The sequence below is a fragment of the Miniopterus schreibersii genome, assembly GCF_964146895.1.
Source record: "Miniopterus schreibersii genome assembly, chromosome: 3".
NCBI lineage: Eukaryota > Metazoa > Chordata > Mammalia > Chiroptera > Miniopteridae > Miniopterus > Miniopterus schreibersii.
Genome location: NC_138103.1, coordinates 88,707,617 through 88,729,396, shown reverse-complemented (window position 1 = coordinate 88,729,396; position 21,780 = coordinate 88,707,617). Strand labels below are relative to the sequence as shown.

Genomic DNA, 21,780 nt, shown 5'->3' with positions numbered 1-21,780 from the left:
CCCTCAGTTCTCACCCAGAGCGAGGCTAGTTCTGTGCCGAGCGTTGCTGCTGGTTTGGTTCCTCTCGGTGACCATTATTGTATATTAGCAATTTTTCAACCTTTTCCAACTCATGGCACACATAAACGAATTACTAAAATTCGGCAGCGCACCCCAAAATATCTTCTATTTTTTGCTGCTGTAACAAAAATATAGGTATAATTTTGATTCATTCACACTGGGTGGCTATGGTTGCATTGGCTGTTGTCATTTTTTTCTTTTATTTGACAATCCAAAGGAAAAGAGGTCAGTGCCCAGGACAAAAGAGTCAGGTATTGAATATTTTAAAAATTCTTGAGGCACATCAGTTGAAAATCGCTGTTCTACACCACATTATTAAATTTTAGATAGTTATTTTATTAAACTGTTATTTAAGTAAATTTATTGGTTCAAGCAGGTTTTGTAAGGGAGAAAGCAGAGATGGATATCATGCATTTGCTCTTTCTAAAACTAATTCAGGCAGCAGCATTTTCTTTGAGGATCAGACGGGCCATAGGTTGGATCCTTGAGACCCACGGTCCACTAGAGTTTCCAGAAGATTTCCCATTGTGAATAACTTTACTTTGGTCCAAACATTTTTATAAACATATATATTTTTGTTCATATATTTAAATCAATCTAAACATTTTTAATATATGATGTTAGCTTCTGCTACAGGAAGAATTTGTGATTTTTAATACTCTGGTGAATGAAATTAGACCAAAAAGGAAGGCTTATTTCTTTCTCCAATTATTCTTTCTTCAATCTGAATTAATCTCCGGACCTAAGAACCTGGCTGCATATGATTGAGGGACTTAAGAAAAAGGACAACAATGAAATCTGCCACTTATTCCCACTGCCATCCTAAAATCACCAACCTCTCTATATCTGGAGGAATCCCTAAGGTGGTTTTTGTTGCACTGCAGGAAAAATCATGTTAAACCAATAAGAAAGCTAATCACCATGAGTGAAAACCATGTCACTCTGAGCCTTGTCAAATATCTATATGACTAAACCCAGAAAATATTTATCAGTTATTGTTTTTTTTTATTATTTAATCAAAACAAATGGAATTATAACACTATCCTAGGAGTCATTTCAAAATGTTATACATTTTTTTATTCCCCAAATAGAGAACAGCTTTGTAACCATTCTTATGTTTTCCTGAAAATGGTAAGAATTTAACTATGACTTAAATATGAAGTCAAAAAATTATAATGGATTTAAAACTGAATGTCTTACATCAGCCTGGCATAATAATCAGTAACAGGCAGCTAAATATCTCAGCACAGAGTTGGAAAAAGTCCAAGAGAAATAAATTTAGTAGACATCAATTAAGCATGAATTTGGAGTTTTTCCTGGTTTTCTCTTTTTCCCACCTCTTCCCTCCTTTCTTCCTTCCCTTCCTTCTGGCCACATACTCTCTCCTTATTTCCAAATAATTAATAAGGTACATTTATCAAGAAGAATTAAATATAAATAGAAACTAATTATGGAATATTGATTTGCTTGCAGAAAACATTTACTGTCTTACATAGAGATAAATTTAGCTACTTTGGCCACATCCAAATATAGATGACTTAATCCAAAAATTGACCTCTACTTATTGTTTAGGTTGTGGAGAGACCTTGCAGTGTTCTTTTATGAAAAGAACACACAGGAAAGGAGACAAACATCCATTAATTGTAATTGTATTTGCCTCATTAGCCACAGTGTTCACTTGCCCTCATGGTTGGCCTGTTTAAGAGATCTTGATGGACCCCTGGCAGAGTAGCTCAGCTGAGTAGGGCATTGTCCCCAATGCCAAGGTTGCTAGTTTTACCTAGAACAGCAGATCCCTGTTTCTCTCTCTCTCTCCCTTCCTCTTTCCTAAAATCAATCAATAAAAAAATTTTTAAAAGGAAATGTTGATGCAGAAAATATATATTTTTTAGTGTTGAGTAGTGAAAAGAACATTGCCTTGAGAATAAAGATTTAGTTTCTTCTCCCAACTGTGATAGGAAAAGGCCACAGGAGATACAATTCAATGTTTTCCTCATTTCAAAAAATCAAAAGGGTTAAAAAGAGATTTTATCTTAAGTAACTTGTAGCTCGGGAAGTCTGAGTCCATGAAGGGTCCAATGTTAATATTTCTTTTGAATCTCCAAAAATAGGGCAAGGCCTAAAAATTCCACATTTTTAAATTAACTTTGTTTTCAGTGTATAAAAGGAGATTGGAATGTAGTATCAAAGACCTAAGGATGCATTTTCCAGACTCCTTAGTCTTCTCCTAATTCTACTTTATCTTAAATGTTATCTACCCTAAAAAGAACAGAAATATGTTTAACATAGAACTATGAATTGCCATTCTGGTATGTGAAAGATACCGCTGGTGAGTCATTTTTTTGGGAAAAGTATTTTAGATAATATACTGACATAGCATGACTTTTGGACTTAATGCCATCACTTATTGGAATTCTTGTCTACATTCTATGAAAACAGATAAACCAGTTTTAAATGTCAGATTTTTTTCATTTTCAAGTTGCTTCCTTATTTTAGTGTCTCTTTATGTAAAACTTTATTAAATTTTAAAAATTACTTTATTTTTCTATCTTTATTTTCCCCCTAAATAACACTACTTACATTTAATTTATAAGCTAAACTTGAAAACGACCTTGTATTTTTGGTGCAGTTTTTTTTAAAAATGAGCTTTATTGAGCTATTCTACTTTTCAACCACATAGAGAATCACCAGCATTCTTTCTCCTTATGTACACCTCTTCTGCAAAACCTACATCTGTAGGACTCCTCTACCTCTAAAATTGTGCTTTAATGGATGTGGGACAGGCCTATATTTAGTAGCATGCAAATACAAGTAAACAAATGTAAAACACATAATTATTTTTATTCCTCCCACTGAGCTTCAATCCCAGAGTAAGTTAGAATAGTAAAAGCACACGAGAAACATACCAGTTGAAATTTTTCTTAATCCAATAATTATCTGAAAGACTGCACTTTTCTCTTCTTATTTTCCATTAACTGTTGTATCAAACAGTTAACTTTATACATTTATTCAATAGTTTCATTAAAAAGGGCATTCAGTTATTTAAGCAACCGTTAATTAAATATTTGTGGTGGTTGCTGTGCTAAATGATATACCTGGGATGAGGGGATGAGTGAGGAAAGAAGAACTTACCAATTAAATAAAATAAACTAGTTGTTTGCATCTTGAAATATAAAGAAACGCACACACACAGCCACATAACAGGTGTGAGAGGTTATTATAATTCTGCAAAGGGAAAAATGCCACCTTATTCGTGGGATTAATTCATCTAAGTGTCACTTGCTTCTTGTATTTCCTGAAACATAAAATGAAGCTTTGAGATTTATTTTGTTGGTCAAATATAGTTTGTATTATAACGGTTGGTATTTTAGACCGCCTCTGATACTGTACCTCATTCTGTAGGCAATAAAAGTCAAACCCGGCCAGCGTGGAGTAACGGATATGCTAAGAAAGGCAGCTCTGGCCTCTGATATCAGCACAGAGGGGCCCAGGCAAAGACGGCTGTTCTCCATCATGTGTACTGAGAAGCCGTAGTACTGATGGAATGGATACGGTTACTTCCTAGAGCAGAGAGAATGAGAAAATAGAAAAAAGACACACTTTTTGATGCCTGGAATGCAGAAGAGCAGAATCTGCCTTCATGATTTTGTGCAGCATTGAGGATATTGGTGATGTGTGTTATCAACTCTGCGCACACGTGAATGTGTAGGCTAAGAAGATGCTCTTTTAGGTAAAATATTTTGCTCACATTACTTCTGTAAAAGCAGCTTCAGAAGTCTAGCTTCGGAGCATATTACTGGTAATATTTTTCTTTCGAAGATAAGCCCCACAAAGGCAATGCCTCTTTACAGGCGCAGGGGACTCAGCTTCTCTAATACCGGTGGCGACAGGGCGGGGAGTGTGTTCGGACTGTGGTGGCCTCCTGATCAGAACTGCAATGTTCCTCTGCAGTGAGCCAGAGACCAAATCTCCCTTCTCCCACTTTTTTTGTTTTCGCTAAATTATAATAATATTTAAAAGAAAAATATTTCTTATACATTGTTTTGGTTCACAAATTAAGACCATAAGTACTTTCAGTGATCCAATTCCACTTTTTAGAAAATTCTGCTATTTTTCTGTTTCATTTCTTGAAAAACTGTTTAAGAAGTAAACTATAAAAATGTTATGAACAATGAAGTATGCTGATCTTTGAGTTTCCTAAAAAAATATGAGAGTAGCATTAGAAATATGTAATCAAATATGCTTTTTTATTTTAAATACTTAGTACTAATTTATAAATAAATTAATTATCTAATATTCATCCATGCAAGGATACACATTGTTAAATTTTAAAAAGCAGTTTACAATATATTATGAATAGAATGATCTCAGTTTACTTAAATTTATTATTAATAGCATTGCTTATATTCTAAATAAGATACACATTTAGAGTGGAGAAATATTAACTTGTCTATCACATGGAATGAATTTCTCCTTCAGCTACTTTCTCATAATAGCAAATGTATTTTATTTCTTATTTTGTTTATGCATTTATTTTTAATTTTCCATCTATATTAAATAATTACAAATATCATGTTTAAATATTTTATCCGTCATACCAAAAATAGCATTCAGTAAGGGGTAAAAGATTGGGTAAATGAAGGACAGGCAAAGAATTATCATTAGGGAGAAATTCTAAGTGGTAAGATGAAGATAGAGCACAGTAGAAACATAAGTGGGAAGTCACAGATATTGCCAAGTTTAGAAAAATAAAATTATTCAATTAAACCAGTGTGCAGGTTTGAAAATCCTAAATAAGAACTCTCTACATTTCATATCACATTTGATCACATAAATACTAATATTAATAAAATACTGATATTAACATATCACAATGCATGACCAGAGGTTATTTAGTCACTGCTCTGGTGGCCACAGCCCTGGCTTACTGCTTCATGGGCAGAGACAAGTAAACTCTTGCAAAACCTATAACACCTTCACAGCCCACCTTTGTCCCGGGTACACTGATTAGAAGACTCCCTAAATAAACAACTTCTGACCACATACACAGAGGACAACTACAGTATGAAATGTTGCATATGTTCTAAATAAGATACACATTTATGAAAGAAAAAATATAATGGTCTTGAATGAGAGATATCAGTTAGTAATGAGATCAAGAAAATGTTCCACTTTCTTCAACGTCCACAGAAATTCAAGTATAATATCTATAATAAAAGAAGAGATATTAGAAAATTGGAATAATTAGACATTAAGTGCCTATGTGTAATATTTGAAGACACATTTAAGAAAAAAAAGGAGACATTTTTCAAGAAAATAGAACAAGATGCCAGATCTTTTTTTTTTAAATGTGACAAAAGAATAATAGAAATTATCAACCAAGAGAATCTAAGAAAAATAGTCCCAGAAAAAAAAGACAGAGAGAATGAAAGGCAGATTATTTTAAAATAAATAGTATATATAAGAAGTTCATAAATCTGCAAGTATGTGCTATAGATTAAAAATTTCTACCCAGTGACCACACTGGATAATGAATGAAAATAAACGATAAACTTCATTTTAAATAGCAGAATGCCAAATATGATGAGAAATTTCCAAAATTTATGAGTGGGGAAAGAAACAAAAAATAATTCAAAAGTCAAAACCAAAAAGGAAAAATCAACAAATACAATGGACACTTTAAATGGAGAATCAGAGCTACATTAGACTTCTCAAGAGCGACGTGGAAGCGTGATGATGCTGGGAGTCAGTTCAGTACGGGGTTTATGTTACAAAGAAACACAATTTCCAACCGAGAATGATTAATCCAAATGATCAAATCCACTCTAAGGATAAATTCAAGCCCGTACATATAAAATATATATTCCCAGTACGCTTCTGGAAATTTGCTTGGATTTCTTCCATCAAAAACAAGGAACTAAACTGAGAAAGAGTTAAACAAGACATGAAGAGATCAGAAGTATCCATCAGCAAAGCAGTGAAGAAAAGCAGGTGGGTGGGCACCTTGGGAGGAGCTAAAGAAAATGGGACTTAATCACATACTGATATTAGTGAGTTTTTGGAGTGTTTGGAAAGCACTGGATGAAATATATAATAAAGACAAATAGAGTGTAAAGAAACAAAATAATTAAAACTCCATTAAAATCCAAGTACATTTATATAAAAAATATAATAGATGGGCTAGAGATTGTTCCTTTTAGACTTACGAGTTATTTTTTTGTAAACTAAAACACATTTTTACTTTACACATATCAATCAATATGCAAGACATATTGAGGTGCAACTCTGATTCAGAAAGGTGAAATATAAAATTATATTATCCAGGTGAAACATAAAATTATATTATCCAGGCACCATTGTGTCTGACCATATATGGTGATCTTGCATGAATCTCTTATTGAAAGGGTGAAACATTATGAAGCTAAAAGTTATGCTACCAGCTACCCAGTTCAACCTGCATATAACCATTTTGATGTAAACAGGATGTGTGGCATAGTGACTAAGAGCAGTGACTGAGCAATCAGATCAGCTGAGTGTTTAACTAGTTCTATAACTGTTTGACCTTGGGCAGATGACATAAAACCTCACTGCCCTAGTTTCATCATCTGTAAAAGTGGATGACAGTATCTTTCTTATAGGGTTGTTGTGAGGATTAAATGCATTAATATATGAGAAGTGCTTAAAACAGAGCCTAGTATAATAAGTTATATCTTGTAGAGTAGTTGCAAAAATTAGATGAATATATTTTTTATATGAAAACAGAATATTGCCTAATATAACACTATAAAAAGGGTAGCAATTCAATGGAGGAGTAGTAGTAGAAATACACAGACCACTGCCAAAATGTGAAAGAAATACAGCCAATCTGTTTCTGGCTCAAGTTACTTGTGTTTTCCTGGTTAAAAATTTAATTGAAAATACTGAGAAAGGAACAATAATAAATCTCGTTAATTTCCACAATTGCATTACATGCTCTTCATATGTGTCTGTGTGAGTTTGTGGCAGTAAAGCAAATTACATATATATCACAAACATCTTGACATAAGAATAAATTCTGATAAATATGATTTCCAGTAATGGGAGAATCAGCATGATGCATCCATGCCTGATTTATTATGGCATGAACAAAGAAGTCCGCTGGTAACTGCCTGGGGCTAAAAATGTAATGATGAAACCTAGACACTGCTTCTCAATTAAATATTGGCAATATTGTTTGACATAATTTTACAAATATTGCTCTACAATCATTTTTTTAGTTTAGTAAGACACTTATTTTTTATCTTGAATTACCAAATCAATAAGTTATGAAGTATCGAAATGCACCTACAACCAGGGCCTAGATACAAATCAGTTTTCCTTACTTTTCCTGAATGTGAGCAATGAATGGGTTTGTCTGTAGTACTTCCAAGGGTAGACTGGATTATGGGAAGAGGCTGAGATGCAGACAATGGTGGAAGAAACCAAGGAAAGTAATTTACATACCTAATTTATACTGTGCAAACCTTTTGTGGAATTTAGCTACACATTTCCAATTCTTAGATGAGATACTCAGAGTTGTTCACCAAAAATTCATTGTCAAAGCTCCCATTTTTGTTGGACGATGGAAAAACAAATTTCCCCAGCGAGGAGGTTTGAAAAAGCTGAAGAGTTAAATTTTAAAATGAAAAACAAAAAAATCGATGGATATCAGACTGTGAACAGTCTTGAAAGAGTTCAAACTGGATGCAGCAATTCAAGGCACAACACTGAAGGATTTGGACAGTGGTGATATGTTCAAAATCCTATAACCAAAAGATTAATCGGCAGTAATGGGAAAGTTATTCTGGAAAGAGTTAAGATTGGATATTATTTCAGTTTGTAGGACATATTACTTCAGCTAGAAGGAAACAATGAAGTCTCACTTCTTGTTATAAAGATGAAGGCTTTTAACAACAACCATTTCACATGGGCTCCCTATGTGCCGGTTATTACGTAAGCAGTTTGTGTGCATTAACTCACACATGAGTTCCATGAGATCCCGGCTATTTATACTCCCGTTTTGGATTAGAAATAACAGAAGCTTAGAGTGTTTAAGTGAATTGCCAAAATTTTGTTAATTTGGAAGTAACAGAAAAGACCAATTCAAATCAAAGTATAAAATTTCACACAAAAAGGGATTTATGGTCTCAAATCACCAAAATGCTTGGAGGTTGAGCTTCATCCAGGTTTGATTAAGGGTCCCCACTTATTTTTCCTGGGATTCCCAAGTTTGTGACCTATCGTGTGTGACTGTCTCTCATCACTTTTCCCTGATGTGTTGTAGTGGCTAATGAAGTCCCAGACATTTGCTCACCAGCATCCAGAGGAAAAGAGAGAGGGCATTTTCTAGAAGATCTCAGCAAACATCTCTGGTTTTTATGACTTGAAATAGGTTATCTTTATACTCCCTAATCAATCATTATTATCCAGGGGAAAAAAGTTTGTGTTTGTCTGTTTAGACTTGAGCCGAACACCTTCAAAGGAGTTAATTAAGCTTCTTCTCATATACAAAGAAGTGTGAGAGAAATAGTGATATATGAATATATATATATGAACACTTTTTAACATTAGGTGGGATTAATTTGGGGACAATTACTACCTTATTCACTGATATGACACTCATATTTATAAAATCAAAATAACTTGCAAAAGATCATATATCTAATTGCAGAGCTGGTTCTAGGATTCAGTACTTCCTACTTCCGGCTTACACACACACACAGATACATGCCTATACACACAATCAATTTGTATTTTTCCTTCCCCTAAAAGTAGATAGACAGATAGATGAGAGAGAGAGAGAGAGAGAGAGAGAGAGAGAGAGAGAGAGAGAGAGAGAAAATAGATACATGCTATGTGGATGGATGGATGGATGGATGGATGGATGGATAGATAGATGATGATAGATAGATAGATAGATAGATAGATAGATAGATAGATAGATAGACCTTTCTTACCCTTAACATGGCAGAATCATCCAATCAAATAAAAATAAATAAGTTTAGGTGTGTAGGGTGTGTCTTAAATAAACTAATTAACCACATTAACTGCTCCTTAACACCTTGGATAAATGCATTTGAATCAAAAGTGATTCATTTACCCTTCAAGAATACAATGTTGCACAGAAAAAAATGCAAAACTCACTGAGTTGTAGCTTAGAGCCACTGAAGGAATGAATTCCAAACCTATATATTTCATCATGAATCCTATGGAATTTCCTGTGAAAATAATTTTCAAGTGACACTAGGCACAAAGGAGACAACTTGTACCATCACTGAAAATCGGAATTCAGTAAGTGTCACGGAGAGCAGACATTAGCATTTGTACTGATGTTCCTGGTATAGGATTCTTGGCACACAAAGGAGAGATAAAAGGCTCATAAAAATGGATTCACTTATCCATCAAAGTACAGTTGACTCACACGGTATAAATATGTATAGTCTAAAATTTTTAGGACCTATCTAGGAGGAAATTTTATAACCTTAGAGTGCTTTTGGGTCCTTGGGCTGAATAACAAATCTTAGGTTGATGCCATAGCATTAGGGTTGCCAGGGAACACTGTGAGGCCAGGCTGAATAGGGTCAGAATTGGGTGCAGAGAGAAACCAAATTTCCTGCTCTGGTCCTAGAAGTACATTTCAAGCGGGCACTACTTCTACTCTGGGAGATTTTTATGACAAATGTCTTTTCTAATCTTTAAAAGTTCTGGTTATTTCAGATAGATTTAATGAATATACAAACTCTGCTTGAGTCTCTAACAAAGTGGCCCAATCATCAAAGTCTACTTGTTTTCACTTTCATATGTTTTCAATGCATATTCTCACAATTGCATTTTCCTAACATATGGGAGATAAAGTCTAGACCAATATAAGAACATTAAGGTTTGGAGCCTGAGGACAGGAACCATGCTAGTGTCACATATGGGAGCTGTCATCCTATGTGTGGTTCAGGAGAAGAGAAAGTGAGTTTGTATGTATTTATTTTATTTACATACACTTAAATAGCACATGCTAGGTAGAAAATGCATAATTTCATTGTAAATATTAGCTCATTTAATATTGATGAAAATGGATACCATTTTTTTCACTATTTTTTGTCATGGAAAACATAAAACAGAGAGGTTAACTAATTAACTTGAGGTCACACAGTTGGCTAGTGGTCGATCTAGGCTTCATCTAGGCACTGAGTCTCCAGAGACAAATACGGCCTTCACAGTGGTAAGCAATGCAACCTCATCTGTTGGAGAACATTTCTAGGGAAATTACATGGGACTGGGCTTCTCAGGCCTGGGTGCTCATTAGACTTATCTGGTAAGATTTTAAAAAGTTATACTTGGCATTCCCAGAACAATTAAATTAGACTTTCTGATGGGGGCTCAGGAACTGGTATTCTTAGTCCTTGTGAGGGCCTTATATGCAGCCCCCGTGGGAGATAAAGAAGGCAGAGGCGTCATGAACAACTTTCAGGGCCAAGTGTCGGAAGATAACCCCCAGAAGGGAGAGCCAAGTGTGCTTGGGCAGCGCAGTGAAATCTAACGTAACGTGGATTAAAGGGCCCAGTGACTAAAGACTGAGCTCACCTGCTGGGCATCTATGCTTAATTTTACTTTGTAATTAAACTCTGCTTTAGCAGGCCTCATGTTTCAGTGTTATAGTGTCTAGTCTCTTTGTGGAATCTCATCTGTGTACACACACACACACACAGTATCTGACTTGGCTCTGAAAACCTTTCTGCTTTACATTTCTCTGCTGCTAATGCCTTTTTATGTAATAATAAAATCCTGTTTGAGAAGGAATTTCTATATATTTATGATTCTCTACTTAACTCTAAGTTTATTATTTCTTGTTTATAATGCAATGAATACATAAAGAAAGTGATATGCCATGTGAAATTTCTCTCTCTTCCCATTTATGCATCAGTGTGAAGGGTTAATTTTATTCAGCAATGAAATTTATATTAAATCCCCTTAGGTGTGCATTCCGTATTGTGGCAAAGTCTTACTTATGGGATTTTTTAATGTAATGTCACTCATTTTGGGTTCTGCTTTCTTAAGTGAGAATACTGATACATTTGAAACTCAAGGCACATTAAACTCCAAATTTAGTGTTAAAAAAATACTGTAAAGGCCATAACTAGCTGCCCAGTTGCCAGTTTAGAGTATTGTGTGTACAGTATTTGTGTCATTTGTGTGTATATATGAGTACCATAAGCATCCAACTGCTAAACATTGATTTGGGACTGACTTCATGATAGACACGACACATACAGAGCATGAATATGGAAAGGCTGTAGATGTAAATGATTTTATAGTTCATGAGAAGAACACATGACACATTGAGTTGCAAATAATCAAAATGTACGAAAACAACCAAAGTGTCCTGTGATAGAGGACTGGATAGAGCAGATGTGGGACATGTACACAGTGGATACTCCACAACCATGAGAAAGGGTGAACTACTGCCATTTGCAAGAACATGGATGGACCTCGAGAATATCATGCTAAGTGAAACAAGTCAGTCAGAAAAAGCTAAGAACCATATGATTTCACTCATATGTGGGATATAAAACTGAAACTCGTGGACACAAACAGCAGTGTGGTGGCTGCCAGAGGGAAGGGGATGGGTGATGAAGGGGGTCCTAATATATGGTGACAGGAGATTTGACTTTGGGTGGTGGGCAAACAGAGCAATATACAGATCTTGTAACATAGAAACCCACACCTGAAACCTATATGATCATGTCACCCCAATAATTTTAATAAAAGAAAAGTTAAATAAAGTGCTTGAAACTATTTACTTACAGAGCTTAAAATAATAAAGATAAAGCTGATGGGAGTACAGAAGGGTGGAGAAAACATCTCTACTTGGGGCAGAAAAATTAGGATTCCCAGAAATGATGTGGATCTGGGAAATCAGGATGAGTAGGATTCCTCCATATGTGGATGTGAATGTCCTTCATATAGCAGGATCATTTGGGCAAGAGCACAGAGAAGGGAAAGGGCCTCAGATAAACCATCAATAAGTCTCTGTGGTTCCTGCACGAGGTCCCTGGCAGCACAGTTGGAAACTGCTCTGGGAGGGATATTGAAACCCATTCATGTCATGCTATTCATAGCATGTCGATGGGTTTAGATGATTTTTCTTTCAATAGGAATAGAAGCCCATTAGATTTTTTTTTAATTTTTAATTTTTTTAATGGAGTATGATGATTGTTTTTGTGTTATGGGACAATGACTGATACTCCTGTGTAAAAGGAGCTAGAGGAGGAAGCAGTTAGGATGCTTTTCAGCCTTGCAATTGTTAAGTGAGTATCCAAGTGAGTTGAGACAGTTGCAGGGGTGATAAAAAGCAATGAACATATTTAATGATTAGATTATCCACATATATCTGGGAATTTTTAAAAAATATTTTATACAGGCCACAGGTCAACTCTGATCTACTTATCTTTTCCCTGTATTTCTAGCAAGTGTGTTGATTTAATACCCCAGATGCAAAAAAAGAGTGTAGAGTAAAAAACTGTCATGCTGGACATGCCATTTGACAGAGTAAATAATTATGTAACTTTTTTTTTATTGTATATTGGGAGTAGTACCTGGAGCATGGTGTGTACCACTGAACACTTGCTTACTGGAAGAAAAAAATGAGTGAATCAACAAATTAATGCCTACTTTAATACCACTGCACCTCAGTACTTTTACTGTAAAGTCCAGATGTCGTGTCAAAATATTTCTACAGAAACTTGAATGAGTAGCTGAATGGAAAGTATCGATCCTGGAGTCTGCAAACTGGGCAGTTCCTTTGGATTCTTCCAAGAGGCGAAGGGCCTGCTGCCCATTTGATAACTTTGGATGCACAAATTACTCCCTTTGAGCTCAGTAGAGATGCCCTTTCTTCATTAGCAACATCTTTATTTTGTTGATATCAAGTTGTTTTTGATATATATTTTTACTCTATTCTCAACTCAGAATAGTAGCATTGAACAGGACAGTAAGAAGAAATACTCACTTAAAAAGTTATTAGAGTCAGAGACCAAAGGGATGGATACCAGAAAGGAAGGAATGGTTAATACTGTAATAAGTTTACAGGGTGACAGATGATTACTAGAATTGTGGAGTGATCACATTGTAAGGTATAAAAATGTCAAATAACTGTTCGGTACACTTGAAACTAAAATAACCAACAGAAGATTGTATAACAATTATACTTAATGAAAACTCAAAACAAAGTTCTTAAAAGAAGACTCAACTATGACTATGAATATATGACAAAAACACAAAAAATCTCCCTTCAACTTCTCTTAGTACATAAGTGATATGACCAAGTAGCAAAAAAATGAGAAATGCTACAGATAATCAGGATTGTCTTTAATGTTCTCCTATGTCAATGAGCCATTGGGTTAATTCAATCTAGAGGCATAGAGGTGCTCTTGTAGCTATAATTGCAATTATTTTTGGTTCCTCAATTTCTCAAATATTATCCTAATTAAAGGTTTCCTATTGCTGGTATGTAATGGTTGATTTTTAAATTGCAATTGCAAATTACTTACACCCTCAAAAGTTCAATAAGCCTTTAAACCTTTTAGCTTTTCTATTGATATCCTAATCATGAAATTAAAGCATCTGTAGTAAGCAGAAGAGCTAATGTAAGCAGTGTCATGTTTTCTATGGTGTACAAATCGATAAAATTCTCCTGATGAGTTTTCGTTCAATGATCTAGATACCGGAAATGGACACAGCTTTTAAAATACATGTATCATTTGCACTACCTATATTGTTGCCTAACATTTTGGTTGTAATGGATAAATTATTCTCATTGACATCATATACTCACAGAATCATTAAGTAATGCCAAATTCCAAAAAAAAGTAGTCCAGCAGATAAATTACATGACCTTGAGCTCTGTAAAATAGATGCTAGAGTCATTTCTTCTTGTTTTCCAGGTGCATATGTGCTCCAGGTCAAGGCCACAGATGCAGATGACCCAACCTATGGAAACAGTGCTAGAGTCGTTTACAGCATTCTTCAGGGACAACCTTATTTCTCTATTGATCCCAAGACAGGTAATTTTTTTAATTAGAGACAACATTTCCACCATGCCTTCAAATATTTAAACTTTAATTAAATCTTGGCATGGGAAGTTGCCTATCCTAATACTGCAATAAAGTTTCCATGTGCTGGAATTAGGCAAAGGAAGATAGGATTTTACCTTGCTGCTGCAGAACTATTTTCTTTGGGTTGAACTTCATGTAAATATAAATCTTCTCACATATATGTATCTAATCCAGATTTGCTAGTTAGAATTCTCTGTATGATTTACTTTAAATTTTCAGAAGTCCAGACTTAGTGGTTTTGTTTTTTTATTCTTCTCTGTAAAATAGCCTTTTATTTCAGGTTTTCTTGGTTGGGTTCAATTATGTTCAGTTTGGGGCCTTGTTGACGTGTGGAAATACCATGGAGCTTCTATTACTATCTTTATCAAGGGTTATGGATGATGGACTTGGATTAATATAGTCCTATGCTTCTAGTAGGGGAAAGGAAATAGTTGACAAACAGGAAACACTAAGATTACAGATTCTTTGGGTCTATGTTTTTAAAACCAGTCTCATTTGTAAGTCAAGCCATTTAAATTGCAGTTTATAAAACCAAATATGTAAGAAACTATGGGAAGTCTAGAAAGGGCAGGAAAATTGCGTATTCATTTTCTTTAATTTTAATTTTTATTTTTAGAGAGGGGAAGAGAGAGGGAGAAAGAGAAAGAAACAATGATGAGAGAGAGAAACATTATTTATTGGCTGCCTTCTGCACGCCCCCCACTGGGGATCGAGCCCACCACCTGGGCATGTGCCCTGACTGGGAGTCGAACCATGACCTTCTGGTTCCTGGGTAGATGCTCAACCACTGAGCAACACCAGCCAGGCTTGTATTCATTTTTTAATAAAATGAGAACCCCCTGTTTCAAGAGAATCTGTTTTTGCATGCTGGATAGTTTCTAAGAACCATTCATTCTGACCAGTGATCAAAGTAGGTGTTCCATGTCACAGTTAAATCAGAAACTGCACAATGACATTTATTTTATCAACTCGTATATAATGCACTATAGTATATTGCATATTGAACTCAATACTCCTTATTACATAGCTTAAAATAATGCAATAAATTGTTAATTGAACAAATAAGGTATTTTAAATTTGTAAATACATCTTTACAGAGCTATATCAATTTGAAAGGTATGAATTCCAGACACTACATAGGCAAATGGGCTAAACATTTATACTTCCTCAAAGTGTGTGCTAACATCTGGAATACCAATTAGATATAGGTTAATCAATTAACCATCTATTAATGTTGCCTAACTTGTTAATTATCAACTCTAGATAAATTCTCATGCCTTTAGAAAGCATTATATTGCAGAAGAGTATTATATTCATAATGTGACTTTTATAATTGTGTATTTGTACTTTTTATATAACGCTTATTATTTAGAACTAAAGGAGAAACAGTTCTGGCATAAACTACGGAATAGATTTTTTGAAGCATTGATTTTCACTGGAGACAGAAGTCTTGGTACTAACAATACCTCAGACCACTGGACAGGAAAAGAGAGGAAGGTGAAACAGTTCATTAATAGAATGATAACTAGTTTTTCATGCACAGAAACCATTAAGAAGACTTCTTGTCAAATTTATCACCTTGTGGTTAATAAGAGTAAATAAAAAATCAAGGATAATTGCAATTTCTCAGAAACAGTCTCCATTTGTTCCAGCCATATGGCTTCCTTTTATGATTCCTTTTGCTGTTATTAAATAAAATGCATGAAAGACTAACATCTAAAATTTTCTACATTTGAATGTAGAATGCAGTTAAAAACATTTTTTTTAAAGAAAGAGGCTCATCAAAACTTTTGGTGCCTAAGTATTTATGAAGAAATAAATATAACCAATTTTTTTCATTTCAAATAAGAAAATTCAAAAAAGATTTCTTTATTGGCACTGATGTTTGGCAAACACTCCTAGCATCTCAATTTAAGTGATTATAGAAAAGCTTATATAAAAACAGTATAAATTGATATGTCCTATTAAATGAGCCCAGGAACAATAGTTTTCTTTAACATCGGCAAATTTGGCAATGATTTGGCTTAACTCTGAAGTAACTTACTGAGAATTAAAATGCAAACACATTCATGTATACACCTCAAATGATCATTAACTAATATTTTAAAAACTAACAAATATAGATAAATCTATAGAATATTAAATAACATTTATACTTATAATTAATGTTTATAAATTATTACATATTTGTTATATTAGCATATTATGCTATTATATTACATACATTTTTACATTTAAAATTTAATTAGACAGACATTCGTAATCTATAAAACATCAAACAATAGACACTATAATATTTTATCTAATGCATAGAATTAATAATAGAATTACTTCATTGAGGAAAACAGACATCACTATGAAGGATTTATCTCATGTTTTAACTTCTGTTTAATATTATTTTAAATTATTTAAGGCTAAAAACGCACTGCAGACAATGGTCTCCTTGTGTTCTGCTTTGCCACAGCCTGTGAGAACTCTGTGCGAACTTCACTTGCCTTATTTTAAAAATCATGGAATGCACACATCAGCAGACAGAACTAAGAATGTTTGACCTTGAAAGGAAAATGCTCCAGGGGGATGTGATACATGCCTTTAGGAAGTTGTAGAGCTGTCAGGTACAAGAAGAACTAGCTGTATTCTGTGCTGTTGGAGAAAATGGCCCTCAATGGCTGGTATGAGTTCCAGGAAGAAAGAGTTTTCATCTTATAAAGAAAAAGAGGTTAATACTTATCCATAAATAAGAGTAGTGCTTTATGAGATTATATGCTTTAAATTACCATCTGAGATTAGCTTAATTATTTAAGCACTTCTTTACAGCCTCCGCACCCCTCCACATGAACACATAGCCATTAGATGCACATTCCACAAAATAATCTTGTACAGAGACTCTATTAATTATCATCCCAGATGGAAATACATGGCACCCAACTGGGCAATTTGAGATTCATTTAATAAGAGGGTTCTTTATTAAAGTATGAGCAGATTGTAGGGAAACCGTGGAGCAGGGCAGACCGTGGAGGAGGAATACAAGTGACTGCTGTTGCCACACGAGGGCTGCAGGAATGAGAAGGGCCTGGAGACACAGGCACCTGTGGGTGAGGGCCCATCACAGGGGATGCGGGAGGTTCCAGGAAAGGAGAGACCCAGCCTCATTCGCCTTATGCCATCCAATCTCCTGCCCATTGGCCTAAGGCAGCCAGAAGTCTAGAAAAGTATATGAAGTGGGCCTGAAGGAGCAAGTGAAGAGTTTGCTCACCCCTAGTAACAGTGGCTGGATGAAACATATTTTAGTACAAATGCCAACTGAATCTAGTGTCCTAGATCTCAGCCCTGTGTCACACTCAATTCAAGAAATAGCTCATATAAAACCATATCCTGGCTTATCATATGTACTATTTTATTTCTCATATATAGTATTGCATTATTTTTATCTCAATCTGTTATTGGTATATTTTACACATTTTTACAAATTAGGCTAAGATCCACCGAGATTTAGGGTCTTGCATGCAGCATGGCAGTGATTGTGCAGGGCAAATATAACCCCTGGAAGACTAGCGTCCCTTGATATATTGTTTTAAGTTTATAATCCTCTCAGCCATTCATTTTGTCAGAAACAAAATCTCTTTTTCTCTTTCTTGCTTTTACTCTAATTATCTTAATTATAGATGTTGAAAAGTTCATCAGGTTTAAAGCACTCAGATCATACTAGGATCCAATTTATACTTGCCTATCTACTCTTTTTTTCCAATAAATAAGATTTATTTCAGAAGTATATAAAATTATTTAAATGTTGTGGTATCACTCCTGAAAAGTATTTACACTGTTCCATAAAATGCATGTTTTTTTCTTCTTTTTATTCTTCAGCTATTATCATGCAAGGTTGTCACTGTATGTTTACTTACAAATACTGAAAAATAGAGATGGACTCATGAATTTAAACCTAGGACCTGAAATAACAGAATGTAGCATTTCCTTCTGCTGGTTAAATCCTACTAGCACTTAAGCCCAGTCCCTGACAAGACTCCTTCTTGCTCAGGACCATACAATGTACTTTTGTTTGGCTGGTTTTAAATGTTAGGCAGTTAATAAACAATCCCATAAGAAGAGTAACTTTTTGAAAAGCATGTTTGTTTTCCCTCAGACTTATTCAATGGAGCACAATATTTAAAGATTCTCTTTTCATATTGAACTCCAGCTGCTTCCCCGGATTCAACTCTAAAAATTTAAATTCTACCAATGCCATATTTTATTTCTCAGAGACAGGGGTGTTAAGTGGAAATGCTAGTGGGGAAGCAGAAGCACATCGCACTCATCAGTGGAGATTTTCTTTAAAACTTCACAAACGGCCCTATTTGCTCTCTAAATTCTAACATGTCTTCTAATTGAGCAGCATTACCTAGAAGGGGGGCTAGAAGGAGCTGATAGTTCACCTACCGGACTCAGGATGGAGCAGGAGGGTGGGGCAGTTTGAGGTCCTGAAGGCAGTTTTAACAAATCACCAGAAAAAATATCTAGTCTGTTTATTAAATATGTCTGATAATGCCTATTTGTTCTCTTTTACAGCAGATTAATATATGTGTGTGTATAGAATTTATATATGCCCTGTCTGGGTGGCTTGGTGGTTGGAGGGTTGCCCCATACACCAAAAAATTGCAGGTTCAATTTTCAGTCAATGCACATACCTAGGTTTGGAGGTTCGATCACCGATCACCGATCACCGGTCAGGTGCATAAGGAGGGCCACCAATCATTTCTCTCTCTCTCTCTCTCTCTCTCTCTCTCTCTCTCTCTCTCTCTCTCTCTCTTCTCTCTTCCTCTCTCTCCTTCCCTTTCTCTCTAAAAATTCAATAAAACATATCCTCATACAGAATTTTTAAAATGTATATAAGACACATTTGTACATTTTCATATTGGAATATTCATATTAGAAATGAATCGAATCAAAATTATCTATACACACACATTTTTCATATTGGAAATGAATTGAGTAAAGATAGATCTGATCAACAACTGGACAATGCAACATGCATATGAGTTAAAACCAGACATTTATCTAGAATATATAAACATTGTAATGCAGGCAGAAGTCATGTAGCTTAGGGCATAGAGGACCAGGCCATTGAGATGCAGAGATGAAAAATTTTAGTTCAGAGATTTGGGAATGAAACATTAGGAATCTGAGCTGAAGAGAGGAAAAACATCAAAATGCAAGAGTGTCAGTGCCAATGCATGAATTAAGCAGCAGTAGCAAAAAATAATTGCCTTTTTGCAGCTATTTCCTGCCGAGGGTTAGAAGAAATCGTAGACTGTAGTTAAATCTGAATTAGCAACAGGACAGCATATGGTAAATCGATAGTGGAAAGAATGGATAAAATGGGGACTGACATTCAGTTTATGATTTGGATGCTATCCGTTGTGTCTGGCAGTTGATATTCTCTTTGTTCCTCATATGTGCTACTTTATTTAAGAAACAATGCTATCAGAGACACAGGGGTTCAAGACAAATCCTCTGCAATCTTTTGCTAAAACCATTGGCTATAGATTGGAATTTGGTATAAAACTGATTTATAATGTTACTTTCAACAAATCCAGAAGGTTTCAGTTATTTCACTATGAATAAATATAAATATAAATGTAAATTAATTCTACACTTGGGCACAGAGCAGAAAATGAATAGGATATGTAAATATGAATATATACTATGTGATTCCTGATTGTAAATTTAATTATTTATAGAGTCATTCATTTATTTAGCCGGTCTCTCTATTAGTCATTTGGTCTGACTGAATCCCTTCTCAGTGTCAGGCACTGCCCTAGATGGTGGAGGAACTTGGTGACAAGAGAGTCAAGGTCCCTGCAATGGCAAAGTCTCGTGAGATTTAAGTAAAAAACTGTGGCTAAAATAATTAATAGGAACCCTGAAAGACAAAATAAAATACGCAAAGGAGATACTTAATGTGTTTAAAACAGTAAAGTAATATATTTATCCTAAAAAATTAAGAATGAAGAAGAAAATGGCAGTCTTTAGAAATCTCTTGCTCAGTGTAATCACTTAATTTTTTTAGTATATATTTATATCTTTAGCCATATCATCTAACACATGCAATCCCTCTTAAAGACAAGGTCGTTCTGTATAATCGCGCCAGACCTGGTTGACTCAAGGAGTTAGACCGTCTCCTAGAGCTGATCCAGTGTTTCCTCCCCATGCTCCACAGTGCTGCACGCCCCACTGTGCGGCTGCTACCATAACATGTTTAATTGTGCCCCAAATATATAGTTTACCCAAAGTGAAACACCCAAAATATCGTTTATTTTGGGTGTTTCACTTTGCAAAAGACACATAATTTTTGTTTTTGCGTCTTTGCTAGTGAATCCAAGTAGAATAATTTTTTGTTGCTGACAACTTTATTTTGGAAGATACAGCATTTACAGTATTTATCCTTTTGTTATTTTTCCCCCTCAAGGCGTGATTAGAACAGCTTTGCCGAACATGGACAGGGAAGTCAAAGAGCAATACCAAGTGCTCATCCAAGCCAAGGACATGGGCGGGCAGCTGGGAGGGCTGGCCGGAACGACAATAGTCAACATCACCCTCACCGATGTCAACGACAATCCACCTCGATTCCCCAAAAGTATGTGCTTTCCTGTTAAGTCTAAGTTAGTGCGGCTTTTTAAATGCTTTCTTATATTTCATTGAATGCTACAGGAATTGCAGTAATTTTCCAGATATTTCTGGTCTTTAAGAAATAAAAAGTAATGGATAAAAATGAAATGACTTATGGGTTTAAGTTTTCCGTTGGACTCATGCACAATGTGATTTTAATAGAAAATAATATAAATGAGTCTAAAATTGAACAAATGTCTTATGCTATCAATTTCTGTTAAAGTCAAATATTCACAATAGATTGGCATATTGCTCTAATTTATTATTTATTGAAAAAGTAATACACAAGAAAATTGCAATGCAATTTAAGACATTTGACATATGTGCTACCATATTATTTTCTATATCATTTATTACCATAAGAATTCTCTGCCTCTTTAGCGATTGTGTGTTGAGTCAATCTCATATACTTTGTGTATCAGATGCTATTAAAGTGGTGCTATTTACATTACTTTAGTTCTATTTTAGTTTTGCAATAGGTAAGCATTGCTATAGTTTCTATGATAATAGAATGATTCACACATGTATCTTCTCTGTAACTCAGTTTCAGACTGAAAATGATTATTTCTCGCTTGTGCTTTATCTAGCTTTCTTTTGCAGTGTTACATTTAACAGCAATTAGTACCTGTTCGATTTCTGGTACATTTTCCAGGACTAGTTCAATGTTCCTGGGACTTAGGAATGGGAACTAAATGTTTCTATTGCTGGTTAAATAAGGCACTTGAGTAAATCACTAGGTGCTCATTTGCAGGAATAGTTTAACAAACAAAAAATACACAAAATGATTTTCCTCCTCTGACTCCAGAAGGAAAGTTTGAGTTCATCTAACAAAGTTTTATAACACTGAGAATATTTAACTAGATGGACATTTTATTCCTTTAGCTATATGGTTTTCCATATTTGACTACGTTGTCCTTTTTTTCTTAAATTC

At 34.8% G+C, this 21,780-nt stretch overlaps 1 protein-coding gene across 1 annotated transcript in view; it reads left to right on the top strand.

Moving 5' to 3' along the window:
* The window catches only part of CDH12 (cadherin 12), a 661,533-nt gene that overhangs the window by 579,007 nt on the left and 60,746 nt on the right, over positions 1 to 21,780 (top strand). The window contains exons 7-8 of the mRNA XM_081131650.1: positions 14,016 to 14,135; positions 20,650 to 20,817. Coding sequence (XP_080987776.1) covers positions 14,016 to 14,135; positions 20,650 to 20,817 — 288 coding nt within the window. The remainder of the gene's footprint in view (positions 1 to 14,015; positions 14,136 to 20,649; positions 20,818 to 21,780) is intronic.